We start from the raw sequence: 26,403 nt of genomic DNA, 5'->3' as shown, positions 1-26,403 counted from the left end.
ACAAGTACATCAAGGACTACATCAAGCTAAAAAGCTTGTGCACAGCAAAGGAAACTATCAACAAAATGAAAAGGCATCCTATTGAATGGAGAAAATAATTACAAATCATACATCTGAAAAATACAAAGAACTCATACAACTCAATAGCAAAAACAAAAAAACAAAAAACCAAAAAAACAATCTAGGCAGAAGCTCTGAACAAGACATTTCTCCAGAGAAGACATACAGATGACCAACAGGTACGTGAAAAGATGATCAACATCATTAATCATCACAGAAATGCAAATCAAAACCACAATGAGATATCACCTCACACTTGTTAAAATGACTATTACAAATAAAAAAACAAACACACACAAACAACCCAAGAAATAACAATTGTTGGCAAAGATGTGGAGAAAAGGGAACACTTGCTCACTGTTGGTAGGAATGTAAATTGATGCAACCACTATGTAAAACAGTATGGAGGTTCCTCAAAAAATTAAAAATAGGACTACCATATGATCCAGCAGTTCCACTTCTGGGTATTTATCCAAAAAAACCCAAAAATACTAATTTGAAAAGATATATGCACCCCCATGTTCATTGCAGCATTATTTACAATAGCTCAGATATGGAAACAATGTAACTGTCCATCAATGGATGAATGGATAAAGAAATATATATTATTCAGTCATTAAAGAGAATGAAATCTTGCATTTTGCAACAACATGGATGGATCTTGAGGGCATTATGCTAAGTGAAATAAGTCATACAGAGAAAGACAAATACTGTATTATCTCTCTCATATGTGGAATCTGAAAACAATAACAACAACAACAATCTCCAAGCTTACAGATACAGAGACCAGACTGGTGGTTGCAAGAGGCAAAGAGGGGTTTCAAGAGGTGGGGAGTAGGGGTGGGAGAAATGTGTGAACTTTTGGGTTTTTTTTAGTTTAAATAATTTTTTAAAAAGGAAATTGGAACTTTTGTACATTGCTGGTGGAAAGGTAAAAATGTTTGCAGCTACTGTGGGAAATAGTTTGGTGGTTTCTCAGAAAGTTAAACATAGAATTACCATATGATACAAAAACTCCACTCCCAAAGAAATTGAAGGCAGGGACGCAAACAGATACTTGTACACCAATGTTCACAGCAGCATTATTCACAATAGCCAAAAGGTAGAAATGACCCAAGTGTCCATCAACAGATGAATGGATAAATAAAATTTGGTATATACATGCAATGGAATATTATTCAGCCATAAAAAGGAATAACATTCTGATATATGCTACAATAAATATGAATCTTGAAAACATTATGCTAAATGAAATGAGACAGAAAAGTTCAAATATTGTACAATTACACTCATATAAGGTAGGTACAATAGGCAAATTCATAAAGACAAAAAGGGGGCTTCCCTGGTGGCGCAGTGGTTAGGAATCCGCCTGCCAATGCAGGGGACACGGGTTCAAGCCCTGGTCCGGGAAGATCCCACATGCCGTGGAACAACTAAGCCCATGCACCACAACTACTGAGCCTGCACTCTAGAGCCTGCAAGCCACAACTACTGAACCCACATGCCACAACTACTGAAGCCTGCGTGCCTAGAGCCTGTGCTCCACAACAAGAGAAGCCACCGCAACGAGAAGCCCGCGCACTGCAACCCAGAGTAGCCCCCGCTCGCCGCAACTAGAGAAAGCCCGCGTGCAGCAACGAAGACCCAATGCAGCCAAAAATAAAGATAAATAAATTTATATTTAAAAAAAGACAAAAAGTAGAATAGAGTTTACCAGGGCTGTTGGGAAGGGACAATGGAGAATTACTGTTTAATAGGTACAGAACTTCTCTTTGGGATGATGAAAAAGTTCTAGAAATAAATAGTGGTGAAGATTATACAACATTGTGAATGTACTTAATGCCAATGAATTGTACACTTTAAAACGGTAAATTTTGTGTTATATATATTTTGCCATAAAAAATGCAAAAAGAAAATCAAAGGCCAAAGGAGAAATTCAGAAAATATATTTCAACCCACATAACAAAGGCCTGATTTACCTAGGACACAAACAGCTTTTACAAAGCAATAAAAAAGAGAAATAGAAATAGAAAACTAGGCAAAGGACATGAACAATACACACACACACACACACACACACACACACACACACACACACACACACGGAAAGAAATATATGTGACTTCTAAGTATATTAGAAAGCTTAGGGAATTCCCTGGTGGTCCAGCGGTTAGGACTCTGCACTTCCACTGCAGGGGGCACGTGTTCGATCCCTGGTTGGGGAAGTAAGATCCGCATGCCACACGGCGCAGCCAAAACAAAAATAAACAAACCAAAAAAAGCTTAACCCTACTCATGATAAAAAGATTGTGTTAAGATACCACTCTTTTCCTATAAAGATGACAATATCAGAAAGTTTGATAATATATTGTTTTGGCGAGGCTGCAGAGAAATACTCTCATATTTTGTTGTTGGATTGTAAATTGGTATATTTTTTGTAAGGCAACTTATCAAAAAAATTTTAAAGTGTGCTCACTTTGGCAGCACACATACTAAAATTGGAACGATACAAAAGATTAGCATGGCCCCTGCGCAAGGATGATACGCAAATTCGTGAAGCGTTCCATATTTTTGAATGTATGTATAACTGAATCACTTTGCTGTACACCTGAAACTAACACAACATTGTAAATCAATTATACTCCAATAAAAATTTTTTAAAAAAGAAAAGAAATTTTAAGTACATATGTCTTTTTATTGGCAAGTAACAGAAAACCCAACTCCAATAGGCTTAAACAATAAAGAGGATTTATCAGTTCAAATAACTGCAAATTCCAGGGGATAAGTGAGCTTTGAAATTGGTTTGATTTTGTGGATCAACAATATCACCAAGGACCTAATTTCCTTCCATCTGTCAGTTCAGTCGTCCAAAGTGTGAGCTCCACTGTAAATCTGACTCCCTTCTTGGTAGCAAAAGGGCTGCAGCACTTGAAGTCTTCATATCAGCTACACCATACTGTCCAAAAGAAGAGACAAAGCTGGCTTTTGTTCTCTCTCAGAAGAGCAAAGAAAAACAAAAACAAAAAAAACCCTTCTTCCCCCAAATACTTCAAAAAATATCCTCTAACATTTCACTGACTTGCATCATTGGCCCATTCCTGAAATTTCCCCTTGACAGGACAATAGTATACATTGATTGGCTAAGGCCTGGGTTGCTTGAACCAATAACTGAGGCATGGGGGATGGACTTACCCTGATTGGGTTACATGTGTGGTGTACCCCCTCCAGAAGCTGGGAGTGAAATCAATTCTACCCCCTTCAAACTTTATGACTGCTAAACAATGGGGAAGATGTGGAATGGATGTTGGGCAGAGAATAACATCAACCACTATATACTTTGATACAGCAACCATACTTCTAGGAATTTATCCTAAAAATATGCTGACCCATGTGTACAAATAAGTATGTTCAGGGAGATCGTTTATAATAACAGGATATTGGAAACAACCAAAATGCCTGGTACTGGTTAAATAAATTATGATGTAGCCATACAAAAGAATAAGGCAGATGTAAATGTATTGATATGACACAATCTCAAAAATATATTAAGCGAAAAAAGCAGAGTGAATAGCCTGCTACCATTTGTGACAAAAAGAGAGATGAAATGGATATATGGATATGATATATTTTAAGTGAAAAAAGTATGATAAACTCTCATGTTCATCAATAACCAGACAGATAGATATCCAAACACATGTGCACACACACATATATACCCATTTATACTTGTATATCCATGGTTTGCATAGAATATATCTGGAGGATAAACAAGAAACTGACAGTGGGGTTCTCTGGAAAGGGAACCAAGGGAACTAAGGAATAGGGGTAATATATAACTTTAATTGTATATCCTTTTATATTGCTTGAGTTGTTTTTTACCATGTGCATGTATTTTTAGTTAAAAAACAAAAATATTTATTAGTTATAGGTTTCTATTTTTTACCTGTCAGATTATCAAAGATAAAAATATTTTTTAGGGCTTCCCTGGTGGCGCAGTGGTTGAGAATCTGCCTGCCAATGCAGGGGACACGGGTTCGAGCCCTGGTCTGGGAAGATCCCACATGCCGCGGAGCAGCTGGGCCCGTGAGCCACAATTACTGAGCCTGCGCGTCTGGAGCCTGTTCTCCGCAACAAGAGAGGCCGCGATAGTGAGAGGCCCGTGCACCGTGATGAAGAGTGGCCCCCACTTGCCACAACTAGAGAAAGCCCTCGCACAGAAATGAAGACCCAACACAGCCATAAAAATAAATAAATATATATATATACATTTTTTTAATAGTTTTATTGGTCAAGATGGCATAGTAGGAAGACTCTGAGCTCACTTCCTCTCACAGCCACACCAAAATTACAACTACTTACAGAGCAACTATTGATGAGAAAGACCAGAATCTAGCAGAAAAGATCTTCTACAACTAAAGACATAAAAAAGGAACCACAGTGAGATGAGTAGGAGGGGCAGACTCACAGTATAGTCAAGACCCACACCCCAGGGTGGGCAACCCACAGATGGGAGAATAATTACAATTGCAGAGGTTCTCCCCATGGAGAAAGCGGTCTGAGCCCCACATCAGGCTCCCCAGCCCAAATGTCCAGCATCAGAAAGATGATCCCCCAGAAAGTTTGGCTTTGAAGGCCAGTGGGGCTTACTTTCAGGGGAGCCAGAAGGCTATGGGAGACAGAGATTCCATTCTTAAAGGGTGCACACAAAATCTCACACACTCCAGGACCCAGGGCTGCAGCAGTAATTTGAAAGGAGCCTGGGTCAGACCCACCTGCTGATCTTGAAGAGTCTCGCAGAGAGGCAGGAGGCAACTGGAGGTCACCCTGGGGACACAGACACTGGTGCTGGCAAGCGCCATTTTGGAAAACTCCCTCTAGTTTATTAGCCTGGGGACCCAGCCCCGCCCCTGCCCATCAGCCTGTAGGCACCCATACTGGGATGCTTCAGGCCAAGCAACTAGCCAGGCAGTGACAGCCCCACCCACCATCAGGCAAGCTGCCTTAAGACCCCCTGAGCCCACAGCTTCCCCTGGACACAGCCCTATCAACAGAGGGCCCAGGACCCAGCCCCATATACCAGAGCACAGGCACTAGACCCAGGACCCCCAGAGGCCTGCAGCTAGAGACCCCAGGACCCAGCTCTGCCTACCAGTGGGCAGGCACCAGCCTTAGGACACCCTGGGACCTGGACCCACCCACCAGTGAGCAATCTCTAGCCTTGGAAGCAGTCTCACCCACCAGTGGGCAGACACCTGCCCAAGGACAACTGCAGCCCCACAGCCTGCACTGGCAGGACTCAGACCACCCACCAGCAGGCTGGCACTAGCCCTGGGACCCACTGGGCCACGCCCTCACCCACCAGCAGGCCAACACCAGCTCTGAGACATCTTGAGGCCCTCAGCCAGCTGCTCTAGGATCCATCCTCAATCACCAGTGGGCTGACACAAGCTTCAGGACACCCCAGACCCTGCAGCCATGTCAAGAACTGGCCTCACCTACTAGTGGTCAGACTCCAGCTCTGGGACCCCTGGGCCCTTCAGCCAGAGACCCCAGGACCTGGTTCTACCCACCAGTGGGCTGGCACTAGCCCCAGGACCCAGCTTCACCCACTGGTGAGTGGGCACCTGTGGCGAGATCTCCTGGACTCAAACCCCACCAACCAATGGGTGGACACCAGCCCCAGGATCACAAAAGCCTGCCTTGTCAGTACCCAGCTGAAACACCAGCAGGCAGAGAGCAGCCCTGGGAACCCCACAGACCATGACCCTTCCCACCAGCAGACCAACTCCAGCTCTGGGACACCTTGGGCTCCTCAGCCAGTGGCCCTGAAATCCATGCCAGTGGGCTGACACCAGCTTCAGGACACACAGGACCCTGAAGCTGGAGACACCAAGACCTGGCTCCACATACCAGTGAGCTGGCACTAGCCCTGGGACCCCCTGGGCCCTAGCCACACCTACTAGCAGGCCAACACCAGCTCTAAGATGCCTTGGACTCCTCAGCCAGCCACCCCAGGATCTAGCCCTATTCACCAATGGGCCAGTACCAGCATTGGGACACCTGGGAACCTGCAGCCAGCAATGTCAGGAACCAGCCCCACTCACCAGGAGGCCAACACTAGATCCAGGAACTCCAGCCCCACAACCACCCACCCTAGAACAAGATTCTGCCCACCAGTGAGAAAGCACTAGCCTGGGACCCCCCCAGGGTCCCTCAGCCAGGATCTCATGACCCGGCCCTGCCAACCAGCAGCTGGTAGCCTCCATGCAACGCAGGGCCTGACAACCAACCAAACCAGGGGTGAGCCATGCCTATGAGACCACCCACAGTAGTCAGCCCACCATAACAGAAGGACCCACCCAGCCAACATAGGGGGCACCCCTAGAGCATATAGCTCTGGTGATAACAGGGAGGTGTGCTGCTGGGACACATAGGATGTCTCCTACAAAAGGCCACTTCTCCAAGGTTAGGAAACATAACCAACCTACCAGATACATAGACATAAAAACAGCAAGTTAGGCAGAATGAGGTGACAGAGGAACATGTTCCAGATGAAGGAACAATATAAAACCCCAGAAGAAAAACTAAGTGAAATGGAGATAGATAGGCAATCTATCCAATAAAGAGTTCAAGGTATTGATCGTAAAGATGATCAAAGAACTCAGGATAAGAATAGATGAAGAGAGCGAGAAGTTAGAAGTTTTTAACAAAGAGTTAGAAAATATAAAGAAGAACCAAACAGATGAAGAATACAAGTGAGATGAAAAATACACTAAAAGGAATTAACAGTAGACTAAATGATACAGATGAATGGATCAGCAAGCTGGAAGATAGAGTAGGGGAAATCACTGAAGTGGAACAGAAAAAAGAATAAAAAGAAATGAGGACAGTTTAAGAGATCTCTGAAACAACATCAAGCATACTAACATTCACATTACAGGGGTCCCAGGAGGAGAAGAGAGAGAGAAAGGAACAGAGGACATATCTAGAAGACATAATAGCTGAAAACTTCCCTATCCAGGGAAAGGAAGCAGATATCCAGGTCCAGGAAGCACAGGGTCCTAAACAGGATCAACCCAAAGAGGACCACACCAAGACACATTGTAATTAAGATGGCAAAAATTAAAGATAAAGATAGAATATTAAAGACAGCAAGGGAAAAGTAACAAATACCATACAAAGGAATTTCCATAAATCTATCAGCTAACTTTTCAGCAGAGACCTTTCAGGCGAGAAGGGAGTGGCACAATACATTTAAAGTGAAGAAAAGGAAAAACCTACAACCGAGAATACTCTACCCAGCAAGGCTTTCATTCAGATTTGATGGAGAGAGCAAAAGTTTTACAGATAGGCAAAAGCTAACTGAATTCAGCACTACCAAGCCAGCTTTACAAGAAATGTTAAAGGGACTTCTCTAAGTGAAAAAGAAAAGGCCACAGCTAGAAACATGAAAATTACTAAAGGGAAAAACTCACTGATAAAGACAAATATAGTAAAGGTAGTAAATCATCCATGTACAAAGCTGTAGGAAAGTTTTAAAATAAAAGTACTAAAATAATCTATATCCACAGTAAGTCATTAAAGACTACACAAGACAAAAAGATGTAAAATACGACGTCAAAAAAGTAATAATAGGGAGAAGGGAGTAAAAATGCAGGGCTGTTAAAATACATTTGAAATTAAGAGATAAGCAGCTTAAAGTAATCACATATATGTGTATGTACATTGAGATATATATATATATATAAATATATATATCTGATGGTAACCACAAACTAAAAATCTGTAATAGAGACACACACAAAGAGAGAAAGGAATCATCCAAACTAACACTAAAGATAGTCACCAAATTACAAGGGAAGAGAACCAAAGAAGAAGAAAGGATTAAAAAAAATTACAAAAACAACGCCCAAATAATTAGCAAAATGGAAATAGGTACATACCTATCAATAATTACTTTAAATGGAAATGGACTAAATGTTCCAATCAAAAGACATAGAGAGGGACTTCCCTGGTGGCGCAGTGGTTAAGAATCCGCCTGCCAATGCAGGGGACACAGGTTCGAGCCCTAGTCCGGGAAGATCCCACATGCCGCGGAGCAACTAAGCCCGTGCGCCACAACTACTGAGCTTGCGCTCTAGAGCCCTCGAGCCACAACTACAGAAGCCCGCGCGCCTAGAGCCCGTACTCCGCAACAAGAGAAGCCACCGCAACGAAAAGCCCACGTGCCACAACGAAGACCCAACGCAGCCAAAAATAAATAAATAAAATAAATAAATTTATAAAAAAAAAAGACATAGAGTGGGGACTTCCCTGGTGGTCCAGTGGTTAAGACTCCACACACTCCCAATGCAAGGGGCTGGGTTTGATCCCTGGTCAGGGAACTAGATCCCGCGTGCCACAACTAAGACCCAGCACAGCCAAATAAATAAATAAATAAATATTTTAAAAAAATGACATAGTGTGGCTGAATGGATACAAAGACAAGACCCATATATACACTGCCTATAAGAGACACACTTCAGATCTAAAGACACACAGAGACTGAAAGTGAGGGGATGGAAAAAGGTATTCATGCAAATGGAAATCAAAAGAAAGCTGGGGTAGCAATACTTATATCAGACAAAATAGACTTTAAAACAAAGACTGTACAAGAGACAAAGAAGGATGTTACATCATGATTAAGGGATCATTCTAAGAAGATACAACAATTGTAAATATATATGCACCGAACATAGGAGAACCTAAATACATAAAGCAAATATTAACAGACATAAAGGGAGAGATTGACAGCAACACAGTACTAGGTGATTTTAACACCCCACTTACATCAATGGACAGATCATCTAGACAGAAAATCTGTAAGGAAATTCTGGCCTTAAATGAAACATTAGTCTAAATGGACTTAATAGATGTATATAGTACATTCCATCCAAAAACAGCAGAATATACATTCTTTTCTAGTGCACATGGAACGTTCCCCAGAAGAGATCATATGCTAGGCTGCAAAACAAGTTTCAATACATTTAAGAAAACTGAAATCATATCAAGTGTCTTTTCCAACCACAACACTATGAGTCTAGAAATAACTACAAGAAAAAAAATTGCAAAAAAACACAAACACATGGAAACTAAACAATATGCTACTAAACAAACCAATGGATCACTGAAAAAATCAAGGAAGAAAGTTTAGAAATATCAATACCTGGAGACAAATGAAAATGAAAACACAATGATCCAAAATCTATGGGACACAGCAAAAGTAGTTCTAAGAGGGAAGTTTATAGCGATACAAGCTTACCTCAGGAAATGAGAAAAATCTCAAATAAACAACCAAATCTTACACCTAAATGAACTAGAAAAATAAGAACAAACAAAACCCAAATTTAGTAGAAGGAAAGAAATCATAAAGATCAGAGAGAAAGAAATGAAATAGTGACTAAAAAAAACAATGGAAAAGATCAATGAAACTAACAGTTAGTTCTCTGAATAAAAACAAAAATAAACAAATGGGACCTAATGAAACTTAAAAGCTTTTGCACAGCAAAGGAAACTATAAACAAGACAAAACGACAACCCTCAGAATGGGAGAAAATATTTGCAAATGAATCAACGGACAAAGGATTAATCTCCAAAATATATAAACAGCTCATGCAGCTCAATATTAAAAAAACAAAAAACTCAATCAAAAAATGGGCAGAAGACCTAAATAGACATCTCTCCAAAGAAGACACACAGATGGCCAAGAGGCACATGAAAAGATGCTCAACATCGCTAATTATTAGAGAAATGCAAATCAAAAATACAATGAGGGACTTCCCTGGTGGCGCAGTGGTTAAGACTCCACGCTCACAATGCAGGGCGCCTGGCTTCGATCCCTGGTCAGGGAACTAGATCCCACATGCATGCTGCAACTAAGAGTTTGCATGCCACAACTAAAGGAGCACACGTGCCGCAACTAAGGAGCTGGTGCACCAAATAATAAATAAATAAATAAAAAACTACAATGAGGTATCACCTCACACCAGTTAGAATGGGCATCATCAGAAAATCTACAAACAACAGATGCTGGAGAGGGTGTGGAGAAAAGGGAACCCTCTTGCACTGTTGGTGGGAATGTAAATTGATACAGCCACTATGGAAAACAGTATGGAGGTTCCTTAAAAAACTAAAAATAGAATTACCATATGACCCAGCAATCCCACTCCTGGGCATATACCCAGAGAAAACCATAATTCAAAAAGACACATGCACTTCAATATTCATTGCAGCACTATTTACAATAGCCAGGTCATGGAAGCAACCTAAATGCCCGTCAACGGACAAATGGATAAAGAAGATGTGGTACATATATACAATGGAATATTACTCAGCCATAAAAAGGAACGAAATTGGGTAATTTGTAGAGATGTGGATGGACCTAGAGACTGTCATACAGAGTGAAGTAAGTCAGAAAGAGAAAAACAAATATCATATATTAATGCATATACATGGAACCTAGAAAAATGGTACAGATGAACCGGTTTGCAAGGCAGAAATAGAGACACAGATGTAGAGAACAAACGTATGGACACAAAGGGAGGAAAGTGGGGGTGGGGTGGGATGAATTGGGAGATTGGGACTGACATATATACACTAATATGTATAAAATAGATAACTAATAAGAACCTGCTGTATAAAAAAATAAATAAAATTAAATTTAAAAAAAAAATTTAATTAAAAAAATAAAATTGTACCCTACAAACTTGCCATAAAAGAAAGAGTTAGTTCTTTGAAAAGATAAATGAAATTGATAAACCTTTAGCCAGACTCATCAGGAAAAAAAAGGGTCCTGGGCTTCCCTGGTGGTGCAGTGGTTAAGAATCTGCCTGCCAATGCAAGGGACACCGGTTCGAGCCCTGGCCCGGGAAGATCCCATATGCCGCGGAGCAGCTAAGCCTGTGCACCACAACTACTGAGCCTGTGCTCAAGAGCCCGCAAGCCACAATGACTGAGCCCACGTGCCACAACTACTGAAGCCTACGTGCCTAGAGCCCGTTCTCCGCAACAAGAGAAGCCACTGCAATGGGAAGCCTGCGCACCACGACAAAGAGTAGCCCCTGCTCACTGCAACTAGAGAAAGCCTGCGCACAGCAACGACGACCCAACATAGCCAAAAAAAAAAAACCAAATAAATAAATTTTAAAAAAAGGGGGTCCTAATCAATAAAATCAGAAATGAAAAAGGAGAAGGTACAACCAGCACCACAGGAACAAAAAGGATCATAAGAGATTACTACAAACAACTATATGCCAATAAAATGGACAACCTAGAAGAAATGGACACATTCCTAGAAATGTACACTCTCCCAAGACTGAACCAGGAAGAAATAGAAAATATGAACAGACCAATTGCCAGTAATGAAACTGAATCAGTAATAATAATAAAAAATCTCCCCAAAAACAAAAGTCCAGGACCAGATGGCTTCACAGGTGAATTCTACCAAATATCTAAAGAAGAGTTAATACCTATCCTTCTCAAACTATTCCAAGAAATTGCAGTGGAAGGAACACTTCTGAATTCATTCTATGAGGCCAGCATCACGCTGATACAAAAACTAGACAAGGATATCACAAAAAAGAATTATAGGCCACTATCATTGATGAACTTAGATGTAAATATCCTCAACAAAATAGTAGCCAACCAAATCCAACAATACATTAGAGGATCATACATCATGATCAAGTGGGATTTATCCCAGGTGTGTGAGGATGGTTCAATATCCACAAATCAATCGGTGTGATACACCACATTAACAAACTGAAGAATAAAAATCTTATGATCATCTCAAAAGATGCAGAAAAAGCTTTTGATAAAATTCCACATCCATTTATGATAAAAATAAACTCTCCACAAAAAGTGGGTATATAAAAAAAAAGGGGAATTCCATGGCGATCCAGTGGTCAGGACTCTGCACTTTCACTGGCGAGGGCCCAGGTTCAATCCCTGGTTGGGGAACTAAGATCCCACAAGCCATGCAGCACAGCCAAAAAAAAAAAAAGTAGGTATAGAGGGAACATACCTCAACATAATAAAGGCCATAAGCCCACAGCTAACATCATACTGAATGGTGAAATGCAGAAAGCATTTCCTCTAAAGTCAGGAACAAGACAAGGATTCCCACTCTTGCCACTTTTATCAGCACAGTATTGGAAGTCCTATCCACAGCAATCAGACAAGAAAAAGAAATAAAAGCCATCCAAATTGGAAAGGAAGGAAAATTGTCATTTTTTACAGATCGCATGATACTATACATAGTAAATCCTAAAGACACCACCAGAAAACTACTAGAGCTCATAAATGAATTTGGTAAAGTTGTAGGATACCAAATTAATACACAGAAATCTGTTGCATTTCTATACACTAACAACAAATTATCAGAAAGAGACATTAAGGAAACAATACCATTTACAATTGCATCAAAAAGAAGAAAATACCTAGGAATAAATCTAACTAAGGAGGTAGAAGACCTGCACTCAGAAAACTATAAGACACTGATGAAATAAATTGAAGATGACATAAACAGATGGAAAGACATACTGTGTCAATGGATTGGAAGAATTAATAGTTAAAATGACCATACTACCCAAGATTGTGTACAGATTCAGTGCAACCCCTAACAAAATACCTATGGCATTTATCACAGAACTAGAACACATAATTTTAAAATTTGTATGGAAAAACAAAACATCCCAAATAGCCAAAACAACTTTGAGAAAGAAGAACAGAACTGGAAGAATCATGCTCCCTGACTTCAGACTATACTACAAAGCTATAATAAACAAAACAGCATGGTAATGGCATGAAAACAGACAAATAAATCAATGGAACAGAATAGAGAGCCCATAAGTAAACCCACGCACCTATGGTCAATTAATCTATGACAAAGGAGGCAAGAATATACAATGGAGAAAAGACATTCTCTTCAATAACTAGTGCTAGGAAAATGGAACAGCTACACATAAAAGAATGAAAGTAGAACATTTTCTCATACCATATACAAAAATAAACTCAAAATGGATTAAAGACCTAAGTGTAAGCACAGAAACCATAAAACTCCTAGAAGAAAACATAGGCAGAACACACTTTGACATAAATTGTAGCAATATTTCTTTGGATCTGTCAACTAAGGCAAAGGAAACAAAAGCAAAAATAAACAAATGGGACCTCATTAGACTTAAAAGCTTTTGCACAACAAAGAAACCATCGAGAAAACAAAAAGGCAGCCAATTGAATGGGAAAAAAATATTTGCAAATGATATGACTGATTAGGCGTTAATATCCCAAATATATAAATACCTCATACAGCTCAATACCAAAAAACAAACAACGTGATTAAAAAGTGGGCAGAAGACCTGAACAGATATTTTTCCAAAGAAGACATACAGAGGGTCAACAGATACTCAACACTGCTCATCATCAAAGAAATGCAAAATCAAAACCACAATGAGATATCACCTGTCAGAATGGCTATCATCACAGAGACAACAAATAACAAGTGTTGGTGAGGATATGGAGAAAAGAGATCCCTAGTACACTGTTGGTGGGAATGTAAATTGGTGCAGCCACTGTGGAAAACAGTATGGAGATTCCTCAAAAAACTGAAAATAGAACTACCATACAATCCAGCAATTGCACCCCTGGGCATATATCCAAAGAGTACGAAAACACTAATTTGAAAAGATACATGCACCCCAATGTTCATAGCAACATTATTTACAATAGCCATAACATAGAAGCAAGCTACATGTCCATCAACAAATGAATGGATAAGGAAGATGTGTTAAACAATTAAATTTTGCCACTTGCAACAACATGGATGGACCTGGCGGGTATTATGCCTAGTGAAATAAGTCAGACAGAGAAAGGTAAATACTGTATGTTATCACTTATATGTGGAATCTAAAACATCAAATAAATGAATGAATATGAGAAAACAGAAACAGACTCACAGATACAGAGACCAAACTAGTGGTTACCAGTGGGAAGAGGGAGGAGAAAGGGCAAAATAGGGGTAGGGGATTAAGAGGCACAAATTAATAAGTATAAAATAAATAGGCTACAGGGATGTACTGTACAGCGCAGGGAATATATCCAATATTTTATAATTTAAATGTGACAATCTATAAAAATTTTGAATCACTATTATATACCTGAAACTAATATAATATTATAAATCGACTATACCTCAATAAAAAAAAATTGTTACTAGTTGGCAAGGATGTTGGGAAACAGACCCTTAAATATACTGTTGGTGGATTTGTAAATTAGTACATCCTCTTTGGAAGGCAATTTGGCAAAATCTATTAAAATTAATAACGCACATAATATTTCACTTAGCACTTACACATCTAGGATTTTATCCTACTGATATGCATAATGGCAAAGATGCATGAATAAACACATGCAGTGTAGTAGTATTTATAGTAACAAAAGACTGAAAACCATTTATATATCCATCAATAGAGGATTTGTTAACTACATTATGATATATCCATAAAATGGAAGTTAATTTTAAGAAAGCAGACTTCTACACAGCAATGAAAAAGAACAAACTATATACATATATATATATATATATATATATATATATATATATATATATATATTTTTTTTTTTTTTTTTTTTTTTGGCCACGCTGCGTGGCTTGCAGGGATCTGAGTTCCCTGACCAGGAATTGAACCCAGGCCCCCAGCAGTGAAAGCCTGGAATCCTAACCACTGGACAGCCAGGGAATGCCTAAGAACAAACTACTGATATATTCAAAATAGATGAAGCTCACAGACGATGCTGAATGAAAGAAGTCAGATGCAAAAGAGTACACACTCTGTATGACTCCACTTATATGAAATTCAAATATAAGCAAAACTAATCTATGACTATAGAAGCCAGAAAGTGGTTAATCTTGGGACTGAATAATGACTGAGAGAGGTCACAAGGAGCTAGCCTCTGTAGTGCTGGAAATGTTCTGTATTTTGACTTGGGGGAGGTTTCATAGATGTATACATACACAAAAACATATACTTCAGATTTGTACATTTTTCTATATGCAAGTTATACTTCAATCAATAAAAAGAAAGAAATGAGGGGACTTCCCTGGCAGTCTAGTGGTTAAGACTTCACCTTCCAATACAGGGGGTGTGGGTTCAGCCCCTGATCGGGGAGCTAAGATCCCACATGCCTCGTGGCCGAAAAACTAAAACAGAAGCAATATTGTAACAAATTCAATAAAGACTTTAAAAATGGTCCACATCAAAAAAAAATCTTTAAAAAAAAATAAAAATAGAAAGAAAGAAATGAGGTAAATTATATACTGATATGGAATGAATTTCAAGACATATTTTAAGTGTGTATGGAGATATATATCTCTGTCCATATACACATATATGGTGCACGGGCAGTAAAGCAGAGGAAACAATGAATAACTACAACTCTACTGGGTAATTGCTAGAGCAGACTTTTGCTCTGAAGTCATCTGATCCCTCGTGGCCTACGGCCTTAGTTTTAAAAGCCCCATACTGGGCACTTCCCTGGTGGCGCAGTGGTTAAGAATCTGCCTGCCAATGCAGGGGACATGGGTTTGAGCCCTGGTCCGGGAAGATCCCACATGCCGCAGAGCAATTAAGCCCATGCGCCACAACTACTGAGTGTATGCTCTACAGCCTGCGTGCCACAACTACCGAAGCCCGTGTGCCTAGAGCCTGTGCTCCACAACAAGAGAAGCCACCGCAATGAGAAGCCTGCACACCGCAACAGAGTAGCCCCCACTCGCCGCAACTAGAGAAAGCCCGTGCGCAGCAACAAAGACACAAAGCAGCCAAAAATAAATAAATAAGTAAAAATGTAAATAAATAAATAAATAAATAAATAAAAGCCCCATACTTACAGGTGATGTCTAATTGGAGTTCAGGCAAAGAATAGAGAAAACAGTGGAGCAGCAGTATTTGAAAAGAAATAACTGAGAATTGATGAAAAATGCCAATCTTAAAACTCAGGAATCCCAAACAGGAAAAAGAAACAAAGAAAGAAATCCCCACCCAGACACATTTTAATGAGACTTAAGAACATCAAAGAAATCTTAAAAGCAACAAGAGACTTTTAGAAGTATACTACTTATAGAAGTATACAATACTACCTATGACATATTCTTGCCCCTCAATAGAGGAAAAAATAGAACCTAAATCTAAATCTAATCAAGCCTCTAGTTCTAATCAATATTCAGGAAATATAAGGAACAGGGAAACATTACCACAGGGATGCAATTACTAAAATCCATTTTATGCAAAATGCTATAGGACAAACCACCCAGTTTCTTGAACTAATAAATCCCATGGGAGAAAAAAAAAACGGGGGGAGAAGGAAGGGGCACCTATAGATTAAGAGATTTGAGAAACATATCAACCAATTGCAGTGTATAGCCTGTATTTGGATCCTGATTCAAACAAACTAAAACTAAACACACAAACATTTATGAGACAATCAGGAAAATTTGAACAATGACTGTACATTTGATGTCATTAAAGAATTGTTCATTTTTTAGAGGTGGTGGTTTTGTTATAATGTTTAAGAAAAGTCCTTATATTTTAGAGATACATATCAAAATATTTATGGATGAGATGAAATAATATGATGTGTGATATTTGCTTCAGAATAATCTTGTGTGGGTGGAGGAGCAGGGGTTAGTGAAATATAGATGAAACGAGATTGGCCATGAGTTAATAATTACTGAAGCTAGGTGACAGGTACATGGGAATTCAGTATACTATTTTCTTTACTTTTGTATGTTTGAAATTTTCTATAATGAAAGTAGGGAAAAAGAGCCAAAAAGAAAAGACAGATTGATTACCTGCAAAGAAATGACTGACAGCTGATTTATCAACAAAAAAAAACTGGGGTTTAGAATAGTGTTTATAGTATGCCACTATTTGTGTAAAAAATAACATATTCACATATATGCTTATATTTGCATCAATTTATCTCTGGTAGTTCACCTAAAAATTGTTAATAGGAATTGCTTCTCTGTAAGGGAACTGGAAAACTAGGGAATACAAATGGGCAACTCTTCACATACCATTTTGTACCATTTGAAATTTTTACCTTATGCTTGTAGTACCTTAAAAATATTTTCTGGGAGGGAGACGCAAGAGGGAAGAGATATGGGAACATATGTATATGTATAACTGATTCACTTTGTTATAAAGCAGAAACTAACACACCATTGTAAAGCAATTATACTCCAATAAAGATGTTAAAAAAATATTTTCTCCGTAGGCTAGGGACAGGAGAATTTTATAACTTGATAAAGAATATAGAAAACAACTGCAATCATCATTGTTGCTTTTGTTGTGGTCATCCATGTACAATGCTTGGTGTCAGTCTATTTATCTCTTGTAAAAATAAAATACAGTGTGTGTGTGTGAAAAAAAAAAAGAAAACAACTGCAATCATCATACTTAATAGTGAAATACTAGTGGCATTCACCTTAAAGTCAGAACAAAACCAAGAATATTCACCTGTTTTCACAACTATTACTGAACGTTGCTCTGCAGGTTCTAGTCAAAGCATTAAGACAAGAGAAGATAAAAGTTATAAATGTTGTAAAGGGGACTTCCCTGGTGGCGCAGTGGTTAAGAATCCGCCTGCCTACTGAATAATATTCCACTGTCTAGATATATCACAGTTTATCCATTCACCTACTGATGGACATCATAGTTGCTTCCAAGCTTTGTCAATTATGAATAAAGTTGCTATAAACATTTGTATGGAGGTTTTTGTGTCACTGTAAGTTTTCAATTCATTTGGGTAAATACCAAAGGGTATGACTGCTGGATTGTACGGTAAGAATACGTTTAATGTTGTAAGAAAACCACCAAACTGTCTTTCAAACTGGCTGTATTATTTTGTATTCCCACCAGCAATAAATGAGAGTTCCTGTTTCTCTTTAAAAAAAAAAGAAAAGAAAAGAATCCGCCTGCCAATGCAGGGGACATGGGTTTGATCCCTGGTCTGGGAAGATCCCACATGCTGTGGAGCAACTAAGCCTGTGTGCCACAACTACTGAGCCTGCACTCTAGAGCCCACAAACCATAACTATTGAGCTCACGTGCCACAACTACTGAAGCCCACGCGCCTAGAGCCTGTGCTCCGCAACAAGAGAAGCCACTGCAGTGAGAAGCCCACGCACCGCAACAAAGAGTAGTCCCTGCTCGCCACAACTAAAGAAAGCCTGCGCACAGCAACAAAGACCCAACGCAGCCAAAAATAAATAAATAAATAAATAAACAAATAAATAAATTTTAAAAATGTTGTAAAGGAAGCATCATAAAATGTCCTTGTTTATATATGATATATCGATAATCTAAGAGAATGAACTGATATACTATTAAAATTAAACAGAAATAGAGTTTAAGTTTTAAATCAATAACTTTTCTCTATAAAAACAATATCCAATTAGAAAATATAATGGGGGGAAAAAGATCCCATTCACAGCAGTAAAAAAAAAAGTGATAGGAATAAACCTAACAAGAAACGTACAAAATAATGACATGAATAAAATTATAAGATATTACCGAAGGCTATAAGTATGAATATTTGACAAATGGATAGATGTACAATATTCCTGAATGAGAAGCTTTCATAATTTAAAATTGTTTTCAAAGAAGTATAAATTCCTATAACAATCTCTTTGGGATTTGAGAGGATAGGGTGGGAGTACTGAACAAGTTGGTTCTGAAGTTCATCTGGAAGAACACATAAAAAGAGCCAAGAAACTTTTAAAAGATAGAAATGAGGGAAGACTTACCTACTAGATATCAAATTATTATATAAAGCTGTGATATGCTTCAAGAATAGACAAATATATCAATGGAACTGAATAGAGAGGCGGTTACGTGTGAGAATTTAGTATATAACAAATATAGCATTTCAAATCCCTTCTGAGGCACCACTAAAAGTGTACCAAAATAATATATAAAGTATGTACAAACCCAAAAGGACAAAAAGTTCTTGGGGTTTTCTAGATGCAAGAGAAATGGTAGCTGAAATAGGAGCTGGGAAGAAATTTTGGTCTAGTACAGAGGATACAGATAAGAAGGGGCCATTTTACCAGTAAAACTATGGAAAGATACAAGACACCAGGTACAGCAGAGGATGGACATGACATATGGGGCTGAAAACAGAGTTTAATTGAAATTCTGTACATTAATACAGTAAACCCCCCCTTATTTGCAGGGATACTTTCCAAGACCCCCAGTTGATGCCTGAAACCACGGATAGTACCAAAACCTATATATACTATGTTTTTCCCCCTATACATACCTATGATAAAGTTTAATTTATAAATTAGGTACAGTAAGAGAATATCCGAATTGCCAGCATTTACTCTTGCACTTTGGGGCCATTATTAAGTAAAATAAGGGTTTCTTGAATACAAGCACTGCGATACTGAGACCTCTGATAACCTCCAGGAGGTTACTAAGTGACTGATAAGAGGGTAGTGTATATAGCATGGATATGCTGGACAAAGGGATGATTTACATCCTGGAGTGGGATGTCACAAGATTTCATCTTGCTATTCAGAACTGTGTTCAATTTAAAACTTATAACCCAATCAAAAAATGGGCAGAAGACCTAAACAGACATTTCTCCAAAGAAGACATACAGATGGCCAATAGGCACATGAAAAGATGCTCATCATCGCTAATTATTAGAGAAATGCAAATCAAAACTACAATGAGGTATCACCTCACACCAGTCAGAATGGCCATCATTAAAAGTTCTACAAACAATGAATGCTGGAGGGTGTGGAGAAAAGGGAACCCTCCTACACTGTTGGTGGGAATGTAAATTGGTACAGCCACTATGGAGAACAGTATGGAGGTTCCTTAAAAAACTAAAAATAGACCTACCATATGGCCCTGCAATCCCACTCCTGGGCATATACCCAGACAAAACTATAATTTGAAAAGATACATGCACCCTTATGTTCATAGCAGCACTATTTATAATAGCCAAGGCATGGAAATGACCTAAATGTCCATCGACAGATGAATGGATAAAGAAGTAACATAGATGGACCTAGAGATTATCATACTAAGTGAAGTAAGTCAGAAAGAGAAAGACAAATACCATATGATATCACTTATATGTGGAATCTAAAATACGACACAAATGAACCTATCTACAAAATAAAAACAGACTTACAGATATTGAGAACAGACTTGTGGTTGCCAAGGGGGAGGGGGTGGGGGAGGGAAGAACTGGGAGTTTGGGATTAGCAGATGCACACTATTATATAGAGGATGGATAAACAACAAGGTCCTACTGTATAGCACAGAGAACTGTATTCAATATCCTGTGATAAACCATAATGGAAAAGAATATATATATATGTATAACTGAGTCACTTTGCTATACAGCAGAAGTTAAACACAACATTGTAAATCAACTATACTTCAATAAAATTTTTTTAAAACTTATGAATTGCTTATTTCTGGAATTGTCCATTTAATATTTTCAGACAACATTTGACTGAGGGTAACTGAAATCGTGGAAAGTGAAACCATGGATAAGGGGGACTACTGTATTCAGTAAAAAATGCTTACCCTTTCCTGTAACCAGAGGAAGTGCAAAATAAAAATGAGATACCATTATTTGCATATCTGGTTGGTAAAAATATTTTTTAATGATAACATAAAGTATTGATGAGGGTATTGGGGAAAATGGTACCTCATACACTGTTGGGTGACCATATAAATTGGAACAGCCTTTGTGGAGGGAAATTGAGCAGTATCTATTAACACTTTAGATGTGTAAAGATGTATATACCTTCCTTCCAGCAATCCCACTTCTAGGAATCTATCCTCAGAAAATAGTAGCACAAATATTCAAAGATACATGTATAACGATTTTCATTGCTGCATAATTTGTAACAATAAAAAATTATAAACAACTTGTGTTCACCAATAGGGGAATAGTTAAATAAATCATGGCATATCCATACGATAAAGTACTATGCAACACAAAAAAGCATGTCAGATATCTATATATACTGACATGGAAATATCTTAAAGGACAATAAAGTGATATGCTTAATGATTAAGTAAGTTACAGAAAAATATTATAGAATGATTCCAAATTGGCCAAAAAGAAAAAAACAAATTTCTCCATATAAATGCAGGTATCTGCTCAGATTTTTACTATGTCTCTACATGTTGTATGCCAATATCTGTTTGTAAATGTATAGAAAATATTTGTAATGATACACACCAAACTGCTAACAGTGACTTCCCCTGAGAACAATTTAAGGGTTCAAATATTGTATTTTCCATTTTTTTCACATCTGCGAGTTTTTTGTGTTTTTAAAGATGAAGGGAGCTCATACAAAGTAAGTTGAATGTTTAAGTGTCACATTGAGGCAGATGATACTCAAATCTATCTTCAGCGCTGACTTTTCTCATGAACTCTAATTTTGCATTTACAATTAACTGCCTGCTAGCATTTCCACTCTTATGCTTTGCCATCATTTCAAACTCGTACCTAAAATAAAATTCATTATCGGATTATTCAAATAATATTAGTTCTAGTTCCCGGTTTTCCTGTTTCTGTTAAAAGTACTAGCCTTCTACCATTACTTAAGTTTGAAGACTTGGAGTAATTATCTTATACCCTTCCCTCCCCTATCAGAAAAAAAAAATCAAGTCCAAGTTTTTTTTTCTTCTTTTTAAATAATAACTTTTGTGGAAAAACAAAAGACCCCGAATAGCCAAAGCAATCCTGAGAAAGAAAAACGGAGTTGGAGGAATCAGGATCCCTGACTTCAAACTATACCACAAAGCTACAGTAATCAAGACAGTATGGTACTGGCACAAAAACAGAAATATAGACCAATGGTACAGGATAGAATGCCCAGAGATAAACCCATACACATATGGTCACCTAATTTACGACAAAGGAGGCAAAAACATACAATGGAGAAAAGACAGCTTCTTCAATAAGTGGTGCTGGGAAAACTGGACAGCTGCATGTAAAAGAATGAAATTAGAACACTACCTAACACCATACACAAAAATAAACTCCAAATGGATTAAAGACCTAAATGTAAGACCAAACACTATAAAACTCTTAGAGGAAAACATAGGAAAAACACTCTTTGACATAAACCACAGCAAGACCTTTTTTGACCCACCTTCTAGAGTAATGGAAATAAAAACAAAAATAAACAAATGGGGGGACTTCCCTGGTGGCACAGTGGTTAAGAATCCGCCTGCCAGTGCAGGGGACATGGGTTCGATCCCTGGTCCGGGAAGATCCCACATGCCACGGAGCAACTAAGCCCGTGCGCCACAACTACTGAGCCTGCGCTCTGGAGCCTGTGAGCCACAACTATGGAGCCTGCATGCCTAGAGTCCGTGCTCCGCAACAAGAGAAGCCACTGCAATAAGAAGCCTACGCACCACAACAAAGAGTAGTCCCCGCTCGCCACAACTAGAGAAAGCCCGTGCGCAGCAACGAAGACCCAATGCAGCCAAAAATAAATACATAAAATAAATAAATTTATTTAAAAAACCCAAAAAACAAATGGGACTTAATTAAACTTAAAAGCTTATGCACAGCAAAGGAAACCATAAACAAGACAAAAAGACAACCCTCAGAATGGGAGAAAATATTCGCAAATGAAACAACAGACAAAGGATTAATCTCCAAAATATACAAACAGCTCATGGAGCTCAATATCAAAAAAACAAACAATCCAATTAAAAAATGGGCAGAAGACCTAAATAAACATTTCGCCAAGGAAGACATACAGATGGCTAAGAGGCACATGAAAAGATGCTCAACATCACAAATTATTAGAGAAATGCAAATCAAAACGACAATGAGGTATCACCTCACGCCGGTCAGAATGGCCATTATCAAAAAATCTAGAAACAATAAATGCTGGAAAGGGTGTGGTGAAAAGGGAACCCTCCTGCACTGTTGGTGGGAATGCAAACTGATACAACCACCCTGGAAAACAGTATGGAGGTTCCTTAAAAAACTAAAAATAGAATAGAACTACCGTATGACCCAGCAATCCCACTCCTGGGCATATACCCTGAGAAAACCATAATTCCAAAAGAGACATGTACCACAATGTTCATTGCAGCACTATTTACAATAGCCAGGACATGGAACCAATCTAAATGTCCATCGACAGATGAATGGATAAAGAAGATGTGGCACATATATACAATGGAATATTACTCAGCTATAAAAAGAAATGAAACTGAGTTATTTGTAGTGAGGTGGATGGACCTAGAGTCTGTCATACAGAGTGAAGTTACTCAGAAAAACAAATACCAAATGCTAATGCATATATATGGAATCTAAAAAAATGGCACTGATGAACCTAGTGGCAGGGCAGGACTAAAGATGTAGACATAGAGAATGGACTTGAGGACACGGGGTGGGAGGGGGAAGCTGGGGCGAAGTGAGAGTAGCATCGACATATATACACTACTGAATGTAAAATAGTTAGCTAGTGGGAAGCAGCAGCATAGCACAGGGAGATCAGCTCGGTGCTCTGCGATGACCCAGAAGGGTGGGATAGGGAGGATGGGAGGGAGGCTCAAGAGGGAGGGGATATGGGGAAATTTGTATGCATATGGCTGATTCACTTTAGTGTACAACAGAAACTAACACAGTATTGTGAAGCAATTATACTCCAATAAAGATCTATTAAAAAAATAATACCTTACATGTCTTCTTCATAACTTTCTTTGCCACCCTAATTCAGGCCCTTCATTAAACAAACATTTATTAAGCACATATTATATATGTGCTAGGCAGTTTTAGGTGCTGGGTATAGTGAAGAAAGACTTATATGCTAGTGAAAGAGAGAAATAATGTATAAGCAAAAAAATAATTATGCAATAATATTGTTAGCATTTATAATGCTTATCCTGTAGTAGGCACTGTGATAAGCTCTGAGATAGATATGTTATCTCATTTAATATTCCTAATGACCCTATGATATAGGCACTGTTATTAATCCCATTTTATAGTTGGGGAAACTGAGGTCCATAGCTCTTAAGTAGTTTAAGGTCACATAGCCAGTAAGTAGTCAAGATTTGAACCCAGGCAGCCTGATGTTATAGTTTGTCCTCTTAACTGTTATGCTATATTGCTTCTCATGTAAGGAAACCTCAGTTGATGATAAGGGATATGGGGAAAATAAAATAGGGTAATGTGATAGTAACTTGGAGAGTGGGTGCTAATTTAGAGAAGATGGTCAAGAAAGGCTTGACCTTTTTTTTTGGAAGAACTCAAGTTTCACCTGTGAAACTTCTCACTCAGCAGCTTGCCAATTGCATAGGCATCATGCAGTTACTATGTCTGTATTTCCTGCAAATTGGCAGCTGGATCCAAAGACTAGATCAAACTGAGGTCCCATCCCTTTCGTATGACTACAGGATAGACATAATGTCTGATGTCTTTTTATAATCTTAGAGGCTGCTGATGCTCACTATCTCTATTTATCAAGGATTGCAAAATGGTGATATTCTAATTTCATTTCTTTTTATTAATTGGAATCGTTTTGGAAAACATGTCCTTTCATCTACTATTTTGTTACCCAGTTCATCTAGGAAAGGAAGGATAAATGCTTGATTCTCTCCCTTTATTGATTAAATTTTGAGATAATGAATTGTTCCTCTATCATGAGTGGTGATATTTGAGCTGAGACGTGAGTGACAAGAAAGAGCCAGCTATTCAAAGACCTGGAGGAAGACTATTCCAGGTAGGGGGAACAGATAGTACAGGGGCACTGAGGAAGGAGTGAGTTGAATAGGTTCAAGGAACACAGAAGACCAGCAATGGCCACATTACTTTCACTCCTACCTGTGTTATGGACTGAATGTTTGTGTCCCTCTAAAATTCATACATTGAAATCCTATCCCCCATTGTGATGGTATTAGGAGATGCGGCTTTGGGGAGGTAATTAGGATTAGATGAGGTCATGAATGGGATTAGTGCCTTTTTAAGAGTCATGAGAGAGCTTGCTTTGTGTCTTCGCTCTCCACCTGGTAGATGTCCCTCACCAGAACTTGACCATACTGGCACCCTAATCTCAGACTTCCAGCCTCCAGAACTGTGATGAATAAATTTATGTTGTTTATAAGCCACCAAGTCTATGGTACTTTGTTATAGCAGCCTGAACTAAGACATGTCTCTTAAATCCATTATTCTCTCCTCCATTCTTACTACCACACCCACTTAGTCTGAGGTCTCATCTTTCTCCCCTGCACCACTGTGATTATCTTCAACTGGTTTCACTGCCTCCAAGTATCTATCTCTTCCACCCTAGTCAATTAACTTCTTACCTACCAAAAGCTTTCAATTCAGTGTATAATTCTTTTTGGTGAGAACGCATCTATAATTTTATTAACGGATGTCACTGGCAAAATAACAGTGATTTAATGGAAGGAGGTGTTTGCTGGAAAGTATGCTGGACACCAAAGAGCACAGGCTTTGTACTCAAAGCTGGATTTGTGTCCCAGCTCTGACACTTGATAGCTATGTGACCTAGAGAAAATTATGTAACCTCCCTGAAGCTCAGTTTCCTCATCTATTAAAAAAATAATAATGCTTTTAATACATTGTTGTGAGAATTAAATGAGAATATAAAATCTCATTTGATATATATAGTATAGAGAGATAACAGAAAAAATGTGTATATATATACATATTTTATTACAGTGCTTAGATCATAGTAAAGAGTAGGTTTATTTTGTAATACTCCTCTCACCATGTGTCTTGCAGAACTTCCAGTTTTAGTGATGAATTCCACCTGTTTAAACTTCAGTCATTGCTAAGAGCTGTCTGACAAACATCTGAGAATATCCAAAACCTAAGGACCCAACGGAGATCTTAGAAGAGAAGCTTGATATCGCATCCCTGTAGCCTAGCAGAGTCCCTTCGACAAGCCTATCTGGGAACCAGCGAGGCCCTTAGTTGATCAGTGGTATCTCACACTGATATAACGCTTTCCCAACCACTTTTTGTCTCTGATCACCTCATCCCTAACCTAAGTGGGACCCCTGGGTACTTTACCTCTCACTTCATCCAGATCAGTAATTATCTCCCAGTTACACCAGATTTAGTGTTACTGACTCTGGGACCCCTGCCTCCACTGTCCTCTTTCTCCCTTTCTGCTCCCAAAGTCCCAGAACATTGCTAGAGGGAGAACCAAGCAGACCAATATGAATTCATGCTGTCCAATTTCAACTTGGCCCTTGCAGCTGCTCAGCAACCCTTTTATTTTTC

At 38.7% G+C, this 26,403-nt stretch overlaps 1 protein-coding gene and 1 non-coding gene across 3 annotated transcripts in view; one reads left to right on the top strand and one right to left on the bottom strand.

Annotated features, from left to right (window-relative positions):
- The first annotated feature begins 2,528 nt into the window (after positions 1 to 2,528).
- On the top strand, positions 2,529 to 2,633 carry LOC118889383. The gene has a single exon (XR_005018517.1). It is a non-coding gene; the product is annotated as a U6 spliceosomal RNA (small nuclear RNA).
- Positions 2,634 to 2,759: 126 nt separating this feature from the next.
- ITGB1BP2 (integrin subunit beta 1 binding protein 2) overlaps positions 2,760 to 26,403 on the bottom strand; it is a 32,701-nt gene continuing 9,057 nt past the window's right edge. For both annotated transcript variants that reach the window (XM_036841124.1, XM_036841123.1), the window contains one exon: positions 2,760 to 3,016. In XM_036841124.1, the coding sequence (XP_036697019.1) occupies positions 2,915 to 3,016 (102 nt within the window). In that variant the 3' untranslated portion in view covers positions 2,760 to 2,914. The remainder of the gene's footprint in view (positions 3,017 to 26,403) is intronic.

The sequence above is a fragment of the Balaenoptera musculus genome, chromosome X (genome assembly GCF_009873245.2).
Source record: "Balaenoptera musculus isolate JJ_BM4_2016_0621 chromosome X, mBalMus1.pri.v3, whole genome shotgun sequence".
Lineage (NCBI taxonomy): Eukaryota > Metazoa > Chordata > Mammalia > Artiodactyla > Balaenopteridae > Balaenoptera > Balaenoptera musculus.
Note: the sequence above shows the minus strand (reverse complement) of the source record. Positions and strands in the feature narration are given on the sequence as shown.